General features: G+C 36.7%; 1 protein-coding gene across 3 annotated transcripts in view; it reads left to right on the top strand.

Annotated features, from left to right (window-relative positions):
* The window catches only part of BRIP1 (BRCA1 interacting DNA helicase 1), a 98621-nt gene that overhangs the window by 7310 nt on the left and 69092 nt on the right, over positions 1 to 22219 (top strand). For all 3 annotated transcript variants that reach the window (XM_071765031.1, XM_071765034.1, XM_071765033.1), the window contains exons 7-14: positions 2054 to 2347; positions 2834 to 3055; positions 3435 to 3634; positions 6451 to 6583; positions 7001 to 7152; positions 7716 to 7887; positions 7993 to 8130; positions 8506 to 8667. In XM_071765031.1, coding sequence (XP_071621132.1) covers positions 2054 to 2347; positions 2834 to 3055; positions 3435 to 3634; positions 6451 to 6583; positions 7001 to 7152; positions 7716 to 7887; positions 7993 to 8130; positions 8506 to 8667 — 1473 coding nt within the window. The remainder of the gene's footprint in view (positions 1 to 2053; positions 2348 to 2833; positions 3056 to 3434; positions 3635 to 6450; positions 6584 to 7000; positions 7153 to 7715; positions 7888 to 7992; positions 8131 to 8505; positions 8668 to 22219) is intronic.

The raw sequence follows: 22219 nt of genomic DNA on the forward strand, positions 1-22219 counted from the left end.
TTTTAAGAAAACCTTTACAGTCCACCTGTAAAATACTGTAATTTATAAGCCCTGCATATAAGAACACTTAATTCTTTTTATGAAAATCCTATTTTTACGGGTTTAAAAAAACCACCATAGAAGAACCTTGTGTTTATGGGGACATTTGTTTGAACAATTGCCTGGTTGCTGCTGATATTTTTCTATCACTCGTATTTGGCAAATGACATATATGAGACTTAGCAGTGAAATCTTAGCATGTTGGAGTTATCTTGGAACTCTCTAGATGCATTTTACCTCTGAAAACCCAATCTAACCTGAATTAAAATGAGCAGATCAATGTGTTCTTAAAGGCTTTAACACAGCAACTGCTTCAGTTGTATTAATTGTTAGCCTGGTAATGTGGTTTTCATTATTTCCAAGAGCAAAACAGAACACAGGCAAGAGAAATACCAAGGTACCATTTGCAGTTTTCTCTGTGAGCCCAAACGGAGTCGAGCATTGCCACATATGTAACATATACCATATGTCAGCTGTTTCCTGCTTCCCTGGTGACAAGAGCCCCATTCATAACTCTTCTTTTTATCCTTTCAGTGAATAAGTAATTATTCAATATAGAAGGCAGGATATTTGGAACTGGCTATTTAGTGTGGCAGCACACCGTAATGAAATCTGCTGTTCCTGGCAACCTGAGAGGGGAATGTAACAATTCCAGCATGGGTGTAACTTTAGCTGCTTTGAGGGCCTGTTTATTTGGCACATCAGTGAACCTTTTATCCCCGTGAGTGACAGCTCCAGCAGGGTTACATTTACATCCATTCTATCATGTATTGTAATATTTAATGGCAGACAAGGCTGAGTGGGACTAAGGGTAACACGAACTTGCTTTTCCTCAGGGTGGAGGCTAAAAGACAGCTTGATCCCCAGAATTGTGGTGTAACACACAGCATGGCTTAGTTGTTGATAATGGATAATCTTACTGATCACAATTAAAAGGGGAGGGAGGAGTGTTTGAGTGGGGCAGCTTCATGTTGTTACTTGCATTATCACCTGAAAAACCAAATACAAACTCTTTTGCACTGGAAGAATTAAGTATTTTTTATGGGAGGTGGGCATGGTTACTCATGAGTTATTTGTTTTCTACATATATTTTCATATTAATTACAACAATTTCAGCAGGGGTATTCCAGTATTTTATATTATGAAAGATGGTATTTATCAAGAAGAAAAAAAAAAAAAGAGTTTTAACAAATGTTTTACAGGGTTAGTTTCAGTTTAGAATTATTCCCTCGGTGTCTCATTGTTACTAGGTGGCCTTTGACATAATGGCACAGCAGAGATGTTTCTGATGGGGAGTGTGTGATATATTATCTGCAAAGGGATTTCATTAATATTTTCATATTAATTACAACAATTTCAGCAGGGGTATTCCAGTATTTTATATTATGAAAGATGGTATTTATCAGGAAGAAAAAAAAAAAAAGAGTTTTAACAAATAATTTACAGGGTTAGTTTCAGTTTAGAATTATTCCCTCTGTGTCTTTTATTCTCATTGTTACTAGGTGGCCTTTGACATAATAGCACAGCAGAGATGTTTCTGATGGAGAGTGTGTGATATTTTATCTGCAAAGGGATTTCATTAAACTGGCCAGAGCTCTGCCTGCTTTAAGGAATAATGTTCTCAGTATTTCAATTCCTTGAAGGTGCTGGGATACTTCTTGTTCTGTTAGAGAAGTGGCCTTGTGCTGAAGCTTACATGTGAGAAGTTTATTTCCAGTATTCACATGTGTAAATACTCTACTGGAATAATAGTTCTTCCTACAATTGGTAATGATAAATTTTGGAGCTGGTGAGTGCTGTAAGTTTTTCTAAGAATTACAGACATGAGGACATGGTGTGTATTCTTTAACATTTTTAAGCTTTTTGCTGTTTGATAGGGCAGCAGGGTGATGTCACATCCTAACAGGCTGTCTTGAACTGTGCTAGAGAGCAGTTTCTAACCAAACCATAAGCAGATCCAGAATATTTGTCTCATCATGGTATTTTAATCCTTTTTTTTGGTTTTGGGTTGCAGTCTTCTGGTCCTTGCACTGAGTGTTCCTGTTCTTCAGGAAAAGAAAGTGATAAAGATACCAGCAGCACAAAGAAGAAGGAAAAGGAAGATCGCTTGGTCATCCCCAAAATATTTTTTGGAACACGAACACACAAGCAAATATCTCAAATTACCAGAGAGCTGAAGAGGACAGCATTTTCCACTGTCCCTATGACAATTCTTTCTAGCAGAGATTACACCTGTATCCATCCTGTGGTATCTAGTGGTGGTGGTAACAGGAATGAAATGTGTGTAGAGCTGCTGGAAGGAAAACATGTGAGTAATTTTGTTTCAAAAAATGAACCTTCCTTTAAATATATTAAAATGAAAGGTAGTTGAACAGTTGGAATGAGTTTGGTTTTGACTTCTTCACACTCTGTTGGTTAAATGCTTCTGATAGTTTGGTGTAAATTAAGAACTAATTTGTAGAAAATGTTGATACAAGGTATCAATAGTGAAAAAATGTGTGGCTGCAGAAATAATACTTATGACTGCTAGGTTGATGTTCTTGATAAGACTTAAGTGTCCCTTGTTTTATAGATGAAAGAAAGGTTCTTTATTGATGTATATTTTAGGAACATGGATTTGCTTTTTGTTTTGCTGCCACGATAGGTTTTTCATTATTGTCCAACGTAAGAATTAAAGAAATAAAGGAAAGGAAGAAAAGGAAGTAAAGTAAAATTCACATTACATAGGATTTAAGCTTGCTTGATTTTCATTATGTTTTGTAGCCACTAACTACCTGCACTAATTTGCTTTTAGGGCAAGTCCTGTGTTTACTATCACGGTGTCCATAAGCTCAGTGAACACCATGCCCTGCAGGCTGCACATAGGATGTACCAGGCTTGGGACATTGAAGATCTGGTGAGCCTGGGAAAGAAGCTTCGTGCCTGTGCATATTTTGCAGCCAGAGAGCTCATGGTGGGGGCAGATATTGTGTTTTGTCCTTATAATTATCTCCTAGACCCACAGATACGGGAAAGTGTGAGTATATTTCTGATTTTGTAAGGGAAGTTTAAGGGAAGGCAGAAGCATAATGTTCAGTGGCTACAGTCAACTGTAGTCCATTTTGTATCCAAAAATATTATCTGCAATAAACTCCTGATTTGAAAAATTTCAGAAGCATAATGTTCAGTGGCTACAGTCAGCTGTAGTCCATTTTATATCCAAAACATTATCTGCAAAATAACTCCTGATTTGAAGAATTTTCTCTGTAAGTTACAGAAATAGGATCAAAAAGCTGAAAGCTTTGTTGCTTACACCGTGACACAGAATGTGCACTTTTTTAACAGAATGCTGTTAGTTGCTGTTTCACATGAAGGTCTTTCCCTCTGTTTTACTAGAAAATAATTTTCTTTTTTAGATGGAAATTAACCTAAAAGGCCAAGTAGTCATTTTAGATGAAGCCCATAATATTGAGGACTCTGCTCGGGAAGCAGTGAGCTTCAGTGTTACAGAAAGTCAGCTAATAGCTGCTCGAGAAGAGCTGGATTTCATGGTCAATAACAAGATCAGGCAGAAGGATCATGAGCCCTTACGGGCTGTGTGCTGCTCTTTGACAAAGTAAGGCAACTCTTTCTAATTCCATTCTATCAATTAGTATTTTTTTAAATTATATTTAGATTAATTTTGCTGATGTGATGTACTGCTTATTATGTTGCAGCAGATGAAACGCAACGGAGGTACAGTTAAAACTAAGCAGTCACCTGGTTGTTTTCTTTTTTTTCCTTTTTTTTTTTTTATTGGAGGAATTCAGAAGGGTTTGAGTGATTTAAAACATACTCCTGTCTTAAAGGGGAGGCCTTGAAATTCTGTTTTGAAAAGTGTTATGCTCTTGAATAAATAAAAAATCAGAGGGGGTGGAACAAAAGGAAGCGGAGTAGGGGCAGAAGTTCCATAAAGGAGGGAAGAAACAAAGGGTCAAGGGGTAAGTCTTTTGGATGGAGTGGGAACATGAGAAAGTTGAAACCATGTCAGAGGAGTCTGTCACCACTGGAGAATTTAGAATTCAGCTCTGCAGCACTTAATTTTTGAACCTTTCTTCTGGGGGATCTGAGGATTGAAAGAGTTGAGGAACGCGCTGCTGATGGAACCTTGAACGGCAAAGTCAGCAGAGGAAAAGTGAATAATGGCACAGGTGGCTTTGAAGTGAACTGAACTCTGATTCAGTGCATTTCAGATCCTCATTTTGCTGCATTAGTGGTTGGAAATGAGGAAATAGGATTTGAAATACACTACAGCAAGTACTTCACCATTTTTCCCATCCTTTCCCTCTCCTGAGAATTAATGTTTGTGTGTTACAGAGACAAGTGACTTTTTTTTTACTGTTTTGCAGAAGCTAGTTCTCCTACCTTGGATATTTCAAATGTTCAATTTTAGTAAAAGATGAGAACAGCATGGCTGGAGATTTGATTGCCTCAAGCTTTTTAACCTTATCAGAAAAACTCAGGTTGATTGTCTCTGCAAATCTGCCAACAGCATGAAAAGCAGTTGTTGTAAAGCAGAAGACTGTGTGTAAATATTGGTAAAATAGTGTTGCATAGTAACAGAGCTTTGCCAAATACATGTGTAATTAGAAAAATCTTATTTCAGTTATAAAGATCCTGAGTCCTCATTCCAGAAAGCACTTGAGCATGGGCTTAATGCCACAGGAGGTGCTGAACTGAAGTATCTGAGGAATTGCAAGTTACAGCAACAGCAGGATGCTGGCAGGCTTTGCTGGTGAGGTGCAGATTTGCCAGGACAAATGACTTTGTTCAGTGGAGTTATCAGTACCAACAGTGGAAGGGAGAGAAGGTGTAAATGCACTTTCTTGAACTGAAGGCATGTTTGTAATATTTGTTATATCTATTCCATATCTATTGCATGCACCAATTTTCACTTTAGTATCATAGGGAATCTTCCTGGGAATCAAACTTCGTTTTATTTATGCTTACTGCTGTACTTTAAAAATAAATCAGCAGGTATTTTAAGTAAATGCTTTAATGTTAGATTGAATTGGATGGAATTTATTCTAGAATTTGCTTTCTTTTGTGATATTTTAGTTTTAGGCAGGTTGTTACCTTAATATTGTATTTGCATTTATAGCAAATAAGTTTCACCATTTCCAAGTATGTTGTTTGAAGTTTATAACAGGGAAACAGATGTTTTGCATTTCTTGAAATGTTTTATCTGCTGTAAATCTGTTTCATTTCTGTCATAGTGGCCTTTTCCTAATTTCAGTTCCAGGTCTTTATGATGTTGCATTTGAGGAAATGGAAGAGAGTGCTACACTGGTGCAGTTCTGCCTGTTATTGATCACTGTTCCTTGAGATAAATTATAGTAAAAGAAGTTACTGCTTTGAGAGTATTTACAGGGTTTTGTTTGCATTTAACCTGGCAAAAAAGATTTATTTTTTTTTTTTAATAGTTCCATTGGTGGGATTATTTGCAGGGACAGGACAGGAAATCTGGAACTGACACAAGTTGCTTTAGTGGACAATGATTAGCTGATTTAACAGATAAATATTTTGAGCTGCTGTTGAAGTGACAGCTGTCTTTCTGATGCCTCCTGCTGGCTGATGGAGCAGACAGCTTCGGCATTTCCTGAGAGGGAAGGGAGGAAGCCTCCCTGCTTTTCTAGACAGAGGGAAAGTCTTGAAATACTGCAGGGATGATGGAAGACACGTTCACTTAAAGAAAATTTTACCTCTGCCATGTGCATGTTTGGATCACGTTCTTAGTCCTCTCACATTTTGTGTTCTATGTGCAATTGTAATTTTGCTTCATTTTAGAATTGTAGTGAGGGTATAAATACCTGTAGGTAGGTTAAAATGTGCACTTTTTACTGCCCCACTTTCCCTTACTGTGCAGAAATATTAAAAGTATTCATTTCATGCCTCAAGATTTGTCCTTAATAGGAAAGCCTGCATTTGACAGGGATGATAAACCATCTTAGGTCAGTTAGAGTAATCATGAGTGTCCTTAAAAGTACATTAGAAATATTTTTAATATTTATTTATTAGAAATATTTTTTAAAATGAGCCAGACATACCATAAGCATGAGCATTATTATACCATGAGCATATTATACCATGAGCAGATTATTTTTTAATCCTTTTTCTTTCTCATAAGGATGTTATACAATTATAAAGCATAATAATAGAGACAGATTTTCTTCTCATTTCTATTAGCTGCACCGAGAGCACTTCTGTGTAAGTTCAAGAGTAAAAAACTGGCCTAAGGAAAACCAGAATCTCTCTACTTAGGTGTAGTAAAATATTTATCATCATCATCATGGAAGTGTGGTGAAATTTTTGAGGTTTGGTTTGTACCTGCAAAGTATTTCTGACTCTTGAAAATTAATGCTGAAATTACTTCTGATTTCTCTCTTTCCACAGCTGGGTAAGGGATTGCTATGGTCAGCTGGTAGAAAGAGGGTATGAAACTTCCTGCAAGGTTTGGAGTGGAAAAGAGATGCTCAACCATTTGCACAATATGGGAATAACTGGTGTTACTTTTCCCATTTTACAGGTAATGTTGTATGCTTCAAAAGTTTGTGTCAGAGTGCATAATAATGGCATTATGAAACATCTTAAAATGTATGACTTAAATGCTAACTCATCTTTTAATTTTCTGCAATACTGAAAAGCTGCTTCTTGAAATACTGAAAATGATACCTGATTAAAAACAGAAGTAATTCACTTGACCTACTGGAACTGGTGGTTGAAATGTGTTTTCCCTGTTTCCAAGTTTAATGCTCCTTTTTCTGTAAGCCAAACATTTTAAAAGCATTGTTAGTTTTCCTTTCCCAGTGCTGTCTTCAGTCTGACTTCCAGATATCTTAAAGAAACTTCTTAAACAGTGTGCTGAGTCTTGATTCTGGATTAGCTTTGTGTTTGAGAAGCTACTTGGAATGTTGTTAATGTGGAATTTTTTTTTCTCTCATAGAAACATCTTGCTACTGTCCTGGACAAAGAAGAGAAAGTATCAATGCTGGGTAAAGAGGAAGTTATTGAGATCCCAGTTGTGAGCCCTGCCACTCAGATTGTTCTGAAAGGATTCTTCATGGTTTTTTGGTATCTTTTTAAAGATAACAGCAGGTCAGTGCAAATACATAGCTGGGGGCTTGTGCTTAATTCAGCTTTTTTGCCAAAATACTTTTTCATTTGTGCAGTACCTCAGTTATGGTATCTGCCTTCTGAGCAAAAGTAATGTTTCAGAAAGCTTTGGAAAATCTGTTTATGTAGGAAGAATTTAAAAACTATTGAATTTCCTTTTTCATTCATAAATTAATCCCAGCATTGAAGAAATTTATTTGAAGCTTAGGTGGAAAATTTCTTGCTTTGTTGGTCAGTTAAATACAGGTTTTGTTTTTTCTGCATGACACTTATCAGTTGACTGTTGATATCTTGACTACAGCAGTTACTAAAAATTTATGATTTAAACTTTGTTTTAATTGTTGTGAAGTTTCACTGTTGTTTTTTTTTTTCTGAAAGTATGATTTTTTTCTATTTAAATTTTAAATGCATTAAAGCCATACTGTCTTTGCTTTGCATGAACACCGTGCTTGTTTTACGATTGCTTTATTTTATATCAATTTAATATATTTATATTAATTTATATATTCTAAACAGGTTTTTTATATTTATATATCCTTATTTAGGTATGCAGATGACTACAGAGTGGCTCTACAACAAACTTATGCTTGGGTGAATGAAAACCAAGTGGATGCTTTGGATACAAGTTCCTTCTTCACACATCCCAGGCATAAAAAGAGTTCACGGCGGAAAACCGTGGTCCACGTGCTCAATTTTTGGTGCTTGAATCCTGCTGTGGTAAGCTGAGTGTGGAGCAGAAGGCATTGAGGAGTTTGAGTGATGACAAAGACATGTAAAATATCCAAGATTTTCTCAGGTCCTCCTTTTCTCTCTCCAACCTAGGCTTTTTCAGACTTAAGTGATGTTAGAACAATTGTTCTGACATCTGGTACCCTTTCTCCAATGGATTCCTTTTCTTCAGAGCTTGGTGTGAAGTTTTCCATTCAGTTGGAGGCAAATCATGTTATTAGGAACTCACAGGTAACCTTCTGCCTTCTTGCTCTCTCTCCTGAGGTGAAATGCAAATAAAAATTATGGCAAGCCCATTCCCTACGTAAAAAGAAACAAACGTGGCAGACTATTGCATGTATTAATGCAATTGCAAAGTAAATTTTTTAAAAAGGGGCAATTTTTAGACATGTAGTTCCCTTGGAAGGTTGAAGCCAAATTATTTTGGTAATTTCCATCTTGTATCACTCATTGCACCTTCTGTTTTTCAGTACTGAAATTTACTTGCTTAGAAATATCTCAGTATTTTCCTTCCCACTTAAAATTCTAATTTTTAATTGTAATTTAATTTACTGCATTTTGTGCTGGGCATTAGGGAATTAATTTTTCCAATCTGAAATACCCCAGGTTTGGGTTGGCACCATTGGTACTGGCCCTAATGGTCGGAAGCTCTGTGCCACCTTCCAGCATACTGAGACCTTCGAGTTCCAAGATGAGGTGGGAGCTCTTCTCCTTTCAGTGTGTCAAACAGTTGGCCAAGGAATTTTGTGCTTTTTGCCATCCTATAAGGTAAGGAAATCTGAATTCATATTCTTCCTCTAAAATTGCACGTGCTCTCCTTGCAGATGCTTCCTTCACCAACATATAGAAATGTTTCTAAAATTGTGATTCTGCTATAATTTCTTGGCTCTCATATTGGCTGGCATGCAAGTTTGTTTTGATGAAAAATTATCTTTTTGGTTTTATTTTTTTCAGTGTTTGTCTCTTATCAAAACAATTGTAGTCATTAACTAAGTTTCACACACACAAAAAAGCCAGACTGATCTGCAGGTTTTTTCTGAAATTGTTTCTCAGAATGCTTTGAAATGATTTAAAATAAAATAATAAATCTCCTTTGGATGTTCTTGGTATGCTGTTTGAGTGCTGTATTCATGCACTACTCACCCAGCTAATTTCTTCATTCCTTGTTTCTTCTTCCATTCCACTGCATTAGAGATTCTATAGTATATTTTTCTTGAGTCAGGGGGGAATTTTTTGCTGGCAGTGGCTGAAAGGAATCAAATTTCTCAATTTCAAACCATGTAATATCTAATTTCACTGACAGCAGCTATCTAATTATGGTTAATCTGTACCTCACAGTAGTTCTGCTTTCTTCTCTATTAGTTCATACTCTTATTTATGGATAACTCTAAGGAACAGCAATATAAACCTGCAATATAGTTCTCTAATTTATGCCTTTTTTTCCTGTAATGCAAGAGTGTGACTTTTTAAATTTTAAATCATTTATTATTTTAAAAAGTCCTTAACAAAGAACCCAGAAAACCTCAAAAAAACCCAAATCTGTCAAAAGAGCAGGAACCCCAGCAAAATTGAAATGAAGGTTTCAGACCATTTCTCTCATATTTAAGTTTTCTTAGCAGAGATTATTTTAAGAAATGAAATAAAACTGATATTTTATTTTGTACAAAGCCTTCATATTAGTTTTATTAATTAATTGGAGAGGCTGCCAAGTAAGGTTTTTTTTCCCTGGCTGTTAAAATAATTGGAGTTATCAGTGCAATTACTGACAATAACCATTAGGTGACCACATTAGACCAGGGAATGTGCAGTCCCTAGCAAAAGCAGAGCAGTGACTATAAATTTATTGAATGTAGCTCACAAAACTCTGCTCTGAGATAGAGAGTTAATGATCTGAAGATGAATTTTGCACTCAGTTTCTTTGAGAAGTGAAATGGGAGCCTGTTTCAGTTTTCACTATCATCACACTTTCTCTAAAATTTGTAATGCTTGATGGTTGATCCTCCTATATCCAGACCTGACAAATATTTATAAAAGTGTTTATGAGAACAGCAATCTGACTGGAAAATATAGAAAGACTTTGTACTGGTATTTAATTAAAAAGGGAATGATTTTGCTGGGCAGCTCTGGTACCCTCCCCCCTCTCCCTGCCCTTCTGTTTGGCTGAAAGGTCACTCAGCTGAACACGTTGAGTGTTTTGTTTCTTTGTGGGAACACTTCCATGATCCCAGCAAAACTATTGATAAATAGAAATTGCAGACAATTGAAGGGTGGTATTTTAAAAATCACATTGCCAATATTTTTCTGTGGATGCCCTTTCTCATTCTGCTGCTTTTATTGTGGGGTGGGTTGCCTTTAAGTCTGAGATTAATATGTTGAAATCACTGGATAATGTAACCATAAGCATATTAGTACAGGGAAAACAAGGTATTTGGCTTTCATCATCATTCAGAATGTTGCTTACCTCTGCATTTGCATTTCAGAATTGATTTTCAGAGAGTTTCATGGGGAAATTGCTTCATCTCTTTAAAAAAACTGCATCTTAAAAAAAAATAGTGTTCAAGGCTCTCAAGATCTGATTAATACGTGGTCATGCACCTCACTTGCTGTTCTGAGTTAAGCAGATTTTTTGAGGGCTCAACATGTTTTTGCAGTTTTGTGGGAAAAGTCTGTCACCTTGTTATCTGTGGATAATTTGGAATTACAAGGTGGAGTGGGAATCCCAAAAAGCAATGATAGATAAACCTATCTTTATCTTAATTATTTGAACAACCATATTTTTCAGGGCAGAGTGACTGCTTAAAATAGATGTATGCCAAATATCCAGGGTTGATAATGCACTGGAGGAAAATGTATTGATGAGAAGAAAGCAGTGCATCAGAATACACATCTCCACCTTATCTGGGTGCCTGTTATGAGCAGCTCTGATGACATGTTTCATGATTGGAATAATCTACAGTAATACACAAATTTTTACTGTCATTATTGGAATTCTGGCTCATTTACTTTTCTTCAAAATGAGCTTGATCATAACACGTGCTAAAGTGCAAACAGAGATCATTTTCAGGTCTACTAAAACCAGTGATACTATGCAACAAAAATGCATTTATGTGAAAATCAGTAGCAAGTCCAGCAAAAACACTCTATAAAAGAGAATATCAGAAGGTGAAAAGATTACTCAGAAATCTAAGATGCTTTTAAACAAGATTAAGATAAGGTCCATTAGGTTCATGTCGCCGACCTGTCTGCATTAAGATATATCTTGCCTGGTGCCTGCATCTTAGATGATTCATTCAATATGTGTCATATCAAAGTCAAGGTATCCAGCAAGGAGAAAAATGCTAATGCTTATAAATTTTAGTGATAATCCATCATGATGAATTAACTGACCTTTCTTGAGTAGCTTTTTTACAAAACAAGCTTTGGCCAGTAATGTTAATATTGATGGTTTGTGGGTTTGTTTTGGTTTTTTGTTTTTTTTTTTTTTCAGTGAGACGTTGTTTAATTTGTATCTGCTAATTGTTGAGCTGTAACTTGTAAGTAAGACTTAAGGGTTGTTGCTCAAAAGGCTTGGAATGCCTGTTTTCATCAGGAAAAATTAGGAGTTTATGTTTGGTTTTCTTTTTCATGCCAGTTTTGCTGGTTTAAAACACAAGTGAATGTTGTTTGAGGTTTACCTGCATTTTACCTCTAATGAGTAGTAAATGACAAAAATGGTGAAGATAAGAGAAATGGAAAAGAAAATTAATGTGGAATTTTTAACTCTTGTATTTAATTAACTTTGATTAATGGAGAATAATGAAAAAGTAGCAAGACTTTCTTATAACTGAACAAAACCTGCTGGAAAACTGTTGGAGCACCTAGAGTTTTCACTGTGTTTCAGAGTTTGTTGAGGAGTAACAAATACTGTGTTGGAACAAAGTGAGCTAAAGCATTTGGTTCCTAGAGCCTTTTTCTTGTCTTTTTTTGTTTTGGGTTGGGTTTTTTTGGTTTGGGTTTTTTTTTGTTTTTTTCAGTCTGTGAGATTGTCCTGGGTTTTGTGTCCAATAAATCTAAGACCAAACTATTCAATATCCAATCTTGAATATGTTTGGCAGTCTTAATCCTGAACAAAATGCCCTTTGTCAGAAATTAGCCTTGCCATCATCTTAAGTTAGGAGGTAGGGACAGACCAGTTCATGTTGCATTGCATTTGTAAAAAATAAATACTGAATTTCTTGTTAGAGTTTCTCTGTATCCCCATAGTTTAGACTTTTAGGTCTGGCAATCTCATCTCCTTTTCCTGTTCTCTTGGCTGGTGATGTTTTCTTCAGTGAGAAGAGAGGAATTTACCATTCTGTTGACAAACCATTCTTGGCAGTGTTACACAAATTCAGGCAAGCAGACCTGAGCAGGATGAATTAACTCTGTGAGCAGGGTAGAGCACAGCAATGGGGGTCCCTTGGGCTCTTCTCCTGAGAATCTTCAGGTGCAGTCTAGGTAGTTACTTGGAACAAAGAGGAAGGACCTCAGATCAGCCTCTGACCATTGCACAGCAGTGTCTGGATGTGAAACCAAGGCCCTCAACATGATCTCTCCTGGCCTGGATGTAAATGTGCCTCCCCTGGATGTGACAGCCTGAGGGAGGGGGACAGTTTCAGTCTTAATTCTCCATGTCTGGCTCTTTTTAGTTTAAGACAGACCCCTTTTCTTAGTGAGATTTGTGTGAGGTTGCTAGAATACATATATATATATATTTTTATTTTTTTTTCCAAATATATATATATATTTCTTTTTCCAAAGAAGTCTAAGTCAGAATGGCAGAAAACAAATTGGTCACAACACTTGAAAAAAAAAACTGAATATTTTCATTTCTAAAACTTCTAAAATACAATTTTCAAAAATTATAAGAAATCCATTGTTTTTTCTGCTACCAATAGTAAACCACTGCCTTCAGACAACTTTTACTTATTTAATAAATTGTTTCAATAAACTTACAAAAGATGGTAGTCTGTTTAGCCAGGCCTATTTAAAAGCATTAAGATTTGAGCACTGGCTGTTAAAATGAGTAAATGGCAATATCACGAAGTTAAACAAATGCCAAAAAACATTTTCCAGAGTACTGGGATTGTAACAATACCATTAATGAGGGCAAAGAGGTTTTAATGCAATTTGCACATTCTAAAGTTTCAAAAAGAGGTTTTGAGTTAGTGCATTATTAATGTTCTGAACATCTGGAACTATGTAAGAGCCACAGACATTGAGCAAGTGCAGGGTTTCCCCACTGGGTCTGATGCTGACTGATTTCCTCCCTAGCCAAAAGCTTGTTTTAAGAAGTTTGAGACAGTAAAATGACAATATCCAGATAAGAGATAAACATTCCACAGTGTCTTTTGGCTTGTAATACGTGTGGAGGGAAAATTGGAAGCCATTAGGTTTGTGCATTTAAAAGGTGAAATTAAAATTAAATGGGAGAATTGTTGTTTGCTCTGCAGATGGTTCCTCCACGGTGTGGTCATGCTGAGTGCTTACCTGAGCAGTTATCCAGTGACACAGGGTGGGCTCCAGGGGGTTGCTTAAGTTCTTCTGTTAGGTGAATTTAGGTATAATGTGCAGGGATAAATATTTTATCAAGGGTAGCATTCTCCTTGAAATTCCTGCATTCTCCTTGAAATTCCTGCATTCTCCTTGATATTCCTGTAGATTGCTGCAGGAGTGCTTCGAGGAAGATTTCCTCTTGTGTGTAGGTATTTGCAGGCTGTAGGTATCTGTTCACACCAAGTGTGTTTTGCAGCAGAAGATTATGCTTTGAAGTTGGATAAACGTGAACTTTCTGCATAAATTTTTATGCTGTAGAAAGCAATCTACACTGTTACAGCTTTAAAATGCCACAGGAAACAGAATGTTTCAATGTGTCATCTAGTTTTAGATGTTTTAACTATAGCTAACATCCAACATCACATCTGTTGGGATGAAAGGAAGAGAGGCCTTTAACCAGACTGGCATATCAGGGGTAAGTTATGAAATAATTGTAAATTAATAATGATACTCACTTTCTGCATAGCATTTGCTTTCTGCTCCCAAGGGAAAGGCATTCTCTTACACCAGAAGCTTTATTTGTTGGAGCCAAACAGCTGCAGTGGTGCTGTTACAGTATGTAAGAAACCCTAAAACCAAGAGAAGACTTCAGGGAATAGAATTCTGTCATCCTTGCTTTCTCAAACTATGTGCAAGTCCCTAACAATAAAAGTAGAGCAAAATGGTGGAAGAGTTGTTCAAACAGCATGTGAGAAGCACTCTGTCTCTTTCCTAGCACTGACAACTCTGTGCAATGCCCCCTGGAAGTCACTGGAGATTTTTGCAGTGACTGCACAGTGCTGAGGTTGGGCTCATGACACTGAAGTCACCCTTTGGTTTTTTTCTTTCTTTTTTTTTTCTTTGAAAAGAAAGGCTTAGTGCCAGATTCTAAAGCTCTGTCTGTTCCTTTACTCTGATGAAAATCTTAGTAAAGTGATTTCTGTTTGGTGGGGCAGAATTTGGGGAAAATAGAGCCAGAAAAGCCAAATTCTAATGACTCAAAAACTAGGCACTTCAACATTTGTCCCCAATCAACATAGATGGAATTTTGTTTTACTTGTTGCCCACTAATGTTTCTTCATTGATTGTTTTCCACTCTCAGTCTGCACTGGTAGTTCTCCTGCTGATCTTTATCTCAGCTTCTTCATGTTTTATAGGGATTTTTTTCCTTCCTCTCATTAATCATATACAATATCTACTTTCATTTTTAGTCTCCTTTTTTTTTTTTTTTTTTCCTTTAAACATTTCAATGTCTGTAACATAAACTGTCTATCTATTGGGGCCCTCACATTCATCCAAAAGAGCAATTTTCAGGCTTGGTGTGCATTATTTGAGGTGCCTTCTGAAACCTCCAGTGGCTCCTGTAAATCTTTATGGGATTTCTGAAGTCCACAGTTTCCATTTTTCCCATTGACTTGGGCATAGCAGGGACCTGTGTGTGGTGGAAGATTGCAGCCCTTCCATCTCCATGCTCTTTGCCCTCCAGGTAGGGAAGAACAGCTGGAAAAGGAATAGTGGAGTTTGTACAAAAAGAATTAGAATAAGGGGGTTTCTATAACCAGGTATATAAATTTTATCCTCAAATTTGGTTGGCAAGGCTCTTTCTTTTATGTCATCAGTTGAGTCAAGTTACTCTATTTGAAGATGGAGGAATTTTTTCAACCTTTTGTTTTGTTTTTTTTGTTTTGGTGAGTTTATTTTCCCAGCTGCTTGGTTACTGATGTCTAATTTCAGCTTTGACCATCCATGTATGTTACTCACAAAGCCAGCCAAGAAAAATTTTGGGCAACATCAAAGAAAATTTTCTCTTCGGGGGATGACAACCAACAATCTGAATAGTTGCACAGTAGTTGTTTTCTTTCTTAAGTAGTGTGACAGGATCCTAGATAGGATCCTAGATATGCACTGGTTAAGGAGTAATTTTTCTGGTTTCTGGGAAATTATAGACAATTCTCATCAGGAGGTCAGAGAAGTGTCAGAGAGCTCAAGGGAAGAGATGATGTTGCACACACAAGGAAGGGAGCATGGTCATTGCTTTTACTGTGAGCCCTCAGTCTCAGAGATGAATCATTGCTGTGCTTATTTAAAAGCTTTTTTTATTATTATTTTGTCAGTGGTTAACCTTAATGTGAGAATCTAGAAAGATACTCATTTAGAAACTCTGATCTTTGAATAAAATGTGGTTTATGTTATCAGGTGGTTCGTGTGACTTTGCAGCATTCTGAACTGAGTCTGCCTGAACCACATAAACTGCAGAGCTACTCAGGTGAATATTCTGGGTGAATGGAAATCTGGGTGAGGTGATATGAAAGGAGTGAACTGTTCTGACCTCATGTTCTGTGGAAACCTGCAGAAGCTGTGGGAATGGAGGAGCCTTTTGCTGCTCCTCCGTGCTGCAGTCAGAGATTTTTACACCCAGCCACTCCTGGAGTACACAGTGGACGTTGTGCTGGAGTGTTGTAGCAAAATTGCACGTGTGATTTGGGTCCCACCTCATCTTTCTGAATAACTGGCTGCAAAGAATGAACAAATGTACTTTCTGGGGCTTACTCTGCTGCTACTGTGACCAGCAAGGGACTTGGAATTATTCAGGTGCCCTGTGGCACTTGCTTTTTACATAGAGCAGACACGTTTTCCAATAGCATCTGCACATCACATAAAGCAGAATCCATAGCAACAGTCTGTGGCAGATTATTGGATATTATGTCTAAAAAAATTATATGCTGTGCTGGTAGATGAGTGTTTTGCTTGTGAATTTCACACCCTGAGAGCTGTGCAGTTTAATATTTTATTAAGCTGTTAGTTTAAATACCCCGAGCATACAGCATCAGGAAAATAAACTAAAAATCTATTATTGTTTCTCACTTCTGAGCTCTGACTTGTCAAAGTGCTGCAAGCTGAATTGTTGTATCTAGTTAACACATGCTCCAATTTCCACTGTAATTAACACTTTCTGCCTGCATATTTTTCCTACCATTTGAGCAGTAACTGCATTGAAATAATTTTCACAGTCAAGAAGTTTGCACTCTGTGAAGGGCAGAGTCCAAATAATAAATAACTCCATAACTGCTGCTGACCAAAGGAGAGGTTTCTAACACTGGTGACACTGGTGAGGGCAGCAATTGAAAATTGAAAAGAAGTTTTTAGATGTCTCCAAGAATCAGAGCTGATATGGTTCCCAGTTATCATAATAGAAATAACCCATTCAGTGCTAAACAGTGTGCAAGATATCCTCTTAATTCTTCTAAACCTAGGGGAAAATTACCTTTCTGAGAAAATGAACAGTAATCTTTCTTAAAAATATTAACTACAGGTGTAAAATGCCTTCTATAAATTTGAAAATATTTTCTCTCTTAGTATTAATAGAAGACAAAAACCTAAAACCTGTTACTTTTTTGCTCTTGGAATCAGTTCCCCCTGACAGGCACCTGCCTGCCCCCATTTACTGGCTGAGCATCTATGGACTTGGTCAGCCTCTTGCCTAGGACCACACTGCATGTCTCTTTCAATCAGTTTTCCCAGATGCTTCTGTGCTTCACTGCTGATGTGCCACTAAGACAACCTTGTCTTTTTTTTTTTTTTTTCCCTTTTTATTCTGGGAAAAAAAGAGGTCAAAGATGACTGAGCTTGGTTTTTAACGGGTGAAGGACCAGCAGTGAAGGATGCTGACTTCATTCATGAGCAGTTAATAATTCTGTCTTTGATTCCAGACCAGGACCTAAACAATCCTTTTAAAAAAAATAAATTTTTTCTGGAGAGCTTTATTTGAGTGAAGGATTGCTCTCTCACTGCAACATGAAAGTGTAATGATAGCCTAGGGTGAATGTACAAGCAGCTCTTGTAACACGGAAAGCTGTTGTCTTGGTTAATTTTAAAACCACAAAAGAAAGGCTGTTTTGACCCAAGGTTGTTTAGAAACAGCTGAGATGTTGCTCAGAGACTGAATCCTTCAAAGGCTGCCCAGATTGTTTTGTGGTAGAACATGGTGGGTTTGTGGGGAGATTTTTATAATTAAAAAAAAAAATCTTCTTTAACTGTCGAAGCAACATATTAACTGTGTTATTCTAGAGTCTTTGGTGTGCAAAACATTTCATTTTACATTACTGTTGTCACTGTTCACATATTCCATTATTTAAGGAGGTTATTGAAAAATTGATGGTATGTTGGTACCAGAGAGACATCCTGTAGGCTGCAGTGTTGATTTATGGCACATGGAACACAGTTCAGTGCTTCAGTTTCCTTCTGGTGAGCAGCACTTTGTCATAGTCCCTAAAGAAAAATCATACCAGTGAAATCCCCTGTGCTTCCCCCAAGTGGAGTGATGCATACTTTTTCTTTGAAAATGATGATGAATTATTCACCTTTTATTGTGCTGGAGTGTGCACATGGTGATCAGAATCTTGTTCATAATATGGAGTTTTTCACCATGTTCAGGGTTTAGTTTAATTATGTAGTTGAGCTGCATGGTAGCTTTTATCTTCTTTTTTTTTTTTTCCATCCCCTTTTTTTTTCCCCATGGTTTGTCTCCCAGGCCTGTGTGGGAATAACAGAGATTTTACCCTGCATTTCCTAGCATGTGTTGGTATCTCAACACCACTCTTAATCCTCCATGTTTGTTTTTCTTCCATATTTGCTAAAAACTTTGCTTGAGAAAATAAGTGCAGTACTTCTAACCTGAATCAGACAACACAAAAAAAGTTCTTGAAAAGCACAGATGCTTGGTTTTCAAGTTTTATTCTTCAAACTGATTTTCTGTTGCAAAGAACTGGTAAGAGAAGTCTAAGTGAAAAATCTCTTGAAATAACCCACCTGATGGTGATCTAGATTTCTAATTTAGGGCAACTCTCTCCCAGGAGATGTGTTGAGGAAAGACTCCATGATCCAGACCATTTATTAAAAAAATTTGGGCTCTCTTCCTAACTCTGGAAGAAATGTAAATTTTCAGGATAAATGTGTGACTGTGGTCCAGGTCCCTTCAAAGCTTCCTGGGTTCCATCTCTGACCACTGATCAACTTCAGCAATTTTGTTTTAATTTTGGGGTCATGACTATCTGTGCAAACTGAAGGGTTCTTTTTAAAATCACTTTACTTTTAACAACTTTTGCTTTAAATATATATGCTCTTATTTTATGCACTTGATTTTTGCTGTATCAGATGGTGAGGGTTAGCAGTTAAATTGAGGTAGAAAATCTTCCTCATCAGCTGAAAAGGAGAGGGTCTTAAAAAAGTGAGGAATGTGTCTTTGCACTTTGAGCATATGTTCTGGTCTCATTCCTTCCCAATGTTCTGCTTTTATTTCAGGACTTTTCTGAGGTTTTTCCACATTATAATTCCCCTCTGTGGTGCTTGGTCTTCATCTTCCTTAAAACAAATTAATCAAAGTCTGAACACCCTGTGTTCCCTCTTTTTACAACAAAATGCTTTCTTTTTCCCGACAGCGGAAAAAAATATTTAATAATTATTATTATTTTCAGTATCTTTTGTTCTGCAATTAGAGAGCATTTCGTTACAGAGTAATGTGCAATGTGTGGGACCCTTTGGAAAGCAGAGAAACTGCTCTGGAGTTAGTACCCTGTAAACCAAGTCTGGTTGAAAAGAAAACTCTTTGCTTTGCTGGTTGTAGCCCCATGATGATAATAAATAGTTGGGGAAATGTGCAGTAGGAAGGAGGCACAGCCTCTCCTGGTTAAGAATAGCATCTTTGTGTGGCCTGTTTCCATTAAAATACTGTTTTAAATCTGTTTGGGTTTGGCACATAAAGAAAATATTATCAGTGCATCTGTACTTAGAAGGGTATTTTTCTCATTTGCCATTGGTAGCTGGAAATTCACATTCTACTCTGAAAGTAGATTTTAATTCACACATGAAATATTTTGAGCACAGATATCTTCATGGGATCTTTAAATTAAATGTGTTATAACTAGGAATTGAGATAATGGAATTTGAAGTTTAAAATACTTCATTTTTTGGTGAATAGGATACATTAGTATTTTGTACCAGCTTAGTCATTCAAAAGAATGAATTTTGAATATCTCCTTGTATTATCTGAGATACCTCCCATAAACATGAGGAGGTTTCTGTGAACCAGTCTATTGCTTAACCTTTCATGAAAATCTAATTGAGTGTGAACAACTGCTTAAATAATTCAATGGCTCAAGTTATTCTTGGCTGGTGTAGTGTTGAGCAAAATTGAGGGGTTTTTGTTCTTTAGAGTGGAATCAGATTAAGAATAAAATCACCATTGAAAAAGCTTACAGGCTGGTTGAGAAGGAAAAAAGGAAATTTAAATGAACTGTGCCAATTAGGTAAATGACTTGTGGCTAAAAGGTGCATAATCCTTTTGGAAAGAATGCAGTGTTTTTGGTGATGTTGATAAATACTGAGTTTCATTGCTTTCTTTCCATACACGTGTGCTGTTATTCTTACCAAGGGACACTCTGCTTTTTACAGTACTGTTTTTAATAGTTCCAAAGTGTTATTCCAAATTTATTTTAAAGATTTAGCTAATGGACATTAAATTCTGTTGTTTAGTTGGCCCAAATGTTTTCCCTTCTGTTTTTTATTTAGTTATTTATTTTGAGGGAAAGTCAGCTTTTTCCTTTCCAGGTAGCTGTCTCTTTTCCCTTCAAGCTTTTATTCTCATTTCATTACTGTTTACTTTCTTCCATCCACCTTTTTCTTTCTGTTCACTTTTTACTCAAAGGACTTTTTGTTGTTGTTATTATTGTGTTTTGCTTTCTTTCAAACTAAAGATGGAAATGAAGTTAATTACTGATCCCATGCCACCATGTTTGCTTTGTAAACTCTTGTTTCCCCAAAACTGAACAGTTCCAATAGTCCTTGAAGTCTGTTCTGGGTCATTTGACAATTATTATTGTTCAGAGAAATGTTGAATAACTTGTGCTAATTTTGTACTTCACCAAGAACTAAGAGATTTTGGAAAAGTGGTTACAAACCAGCATGTAAGTGGGGTGGGAAGTGTGGGTGGAGTCTGGGCAGAGACAGTGTCCAGGGTTACCTTGAAATGAGATGAATTTAAGGCCACCAGGCTTTAAGCACTGTACTAAACACATTTGTTTAATGACAGAATCTATTTGGGGATTATCACTAATATAGAGAGAGTTCCACTCTTTCATAATAGATGCCAAACACTGAACCAGGTCATTAACCAGCAATGCTGAACAGACTGGAGCTGTGAGACCAGGGGGAGAGTGGTTTGAACAAAAAGTTACAGCTGTAGCTAAGCAGTTGACTCAGCAAACTGCAGCATCCTGGAAGCTTATTAAAGGTAATGCAATACCTGTGGAATTAGATACATTATAAAAACATCTGTGCCTCGAGATCATCAGAGGATTACTGGAGTGGGAAATGTGATGTCCTCCATCCTAATAGCTTAAATTTGCACAAGGACCTCTCAGAGTGTAGAGATTTTTAAATTTTTTTTTCCTAAAAGGAAGTGAGAAGGCAGCTGATGCAGATCCAGGTTGAGTTGTCCTGTGATACATAAATCAATCTGTGTTTTATTATTTTTTTTTTTCAGACAGTCCAAGTGGTGTGAAACATTTTGTGGTTGGAGAATAAAATGGCATTTCTTCTTTCCCTGATTGTAAGGGTTTTCAGTAGATGTAGGAAAAAAAAGTCTCTGTTTGGTTTTGACACCTGTTATATTAATGTTAACATAACAGCACTGCACTGAAACAAAAATACTTGATAAAACTCAATGTATAAATTTATTATCTGCACTGCTCTGCCTCCTCCTGTTGCTTTGGTAAGATAAAAGCACTCACTGAAGGACTTGAGGCAAAACAGAGTTGGAGATCAGTGGAAGAAGAGGAGTGGAAAAGTAAAGAATTTAGTGTCTTCTGTTACAAAGAAGGTATTAGTTATATTTACATCTAGTAGGAAATTTAAAGAAAAACTATTTGAAATGTCAGGCACACTGCTGGTGAGGTCTGTCCTAAAAGAATATGCTTTTAAAAGACTTCAATTGGTGCCTGCACATTCTTAAAAAAAACTTTGAAAAGTTTGAAAAAAAAAGATGAAAAACTTTGAAAAATTTCACAAAGAGCAAAAATATTTAATATAATTAAGTTTTCCTGTTAGGTTTTTGAGTGCTGTCTCTGGGTCACGTAGGGTTTTTTGGTTACTGAATCCCTTGCAATATCCACCAGTTGCAGATTTGCATCTCCCAAGGTTTAGTTAATGATGCACTTGTTCTCTTTCATAATGTGTTATTAAAATTGAAATGCTGGTAAGCCATGAAGTGTTGCATACTTTGAAAAGGTGTGAGTCTTGATTAGTCTGTGTTTCAAATATGCAGGAGTACCTGTTTCATTTTCATAAGTTTAAGTGTGACTCAGGTCAGAGTGGAGGAAGCACTGGTTTCAAAATCAGAGCAGTGCCCATTGGAAAAAGTTTCATTGTTCTATTTAAATGAGTAGGTTTTAGTTTTGTTCCCTCATCCTGGCTGGATTTCTAGGCAGTTGGCATTGCCTATGGATACATTTTTTGTACTTTGTGGTTGATTTCACACACATAGGGAATTTCTGGCCTTTTTTCATGATACAAGATTGTGAAAGGACCAGGAGAGCACAATTCCATGTGACATGTTCCCTTGTCTCTCTCTCTCTGAACTGAATTCTGATTGAAGCCTCTGTGTGGAGAGAGGAGCAGCTGGATGGGGTGCCTACATCTCCAGCTTCTTAACATGGGTTTGGCTTTGCAGAATTACAAAATACTAAATCTGCAAGATTTCCAAAGAAAATGT

The sequence above is a fragment of the Heliangelus exortis genome, chromosome 21, assembly GCF_036169615.1.
Source record: "Heliangelus exortis chromosome 21, bHelExo1.hap1, whole genome shotgun sequence".
NCBI classification, from domain to species: domain Eukaryota; kingdom Metazoa; phylum Chordata; class Aves; order Apodiformes; family Trochilidae; genus Heliangelus; species Heliangelus exortis.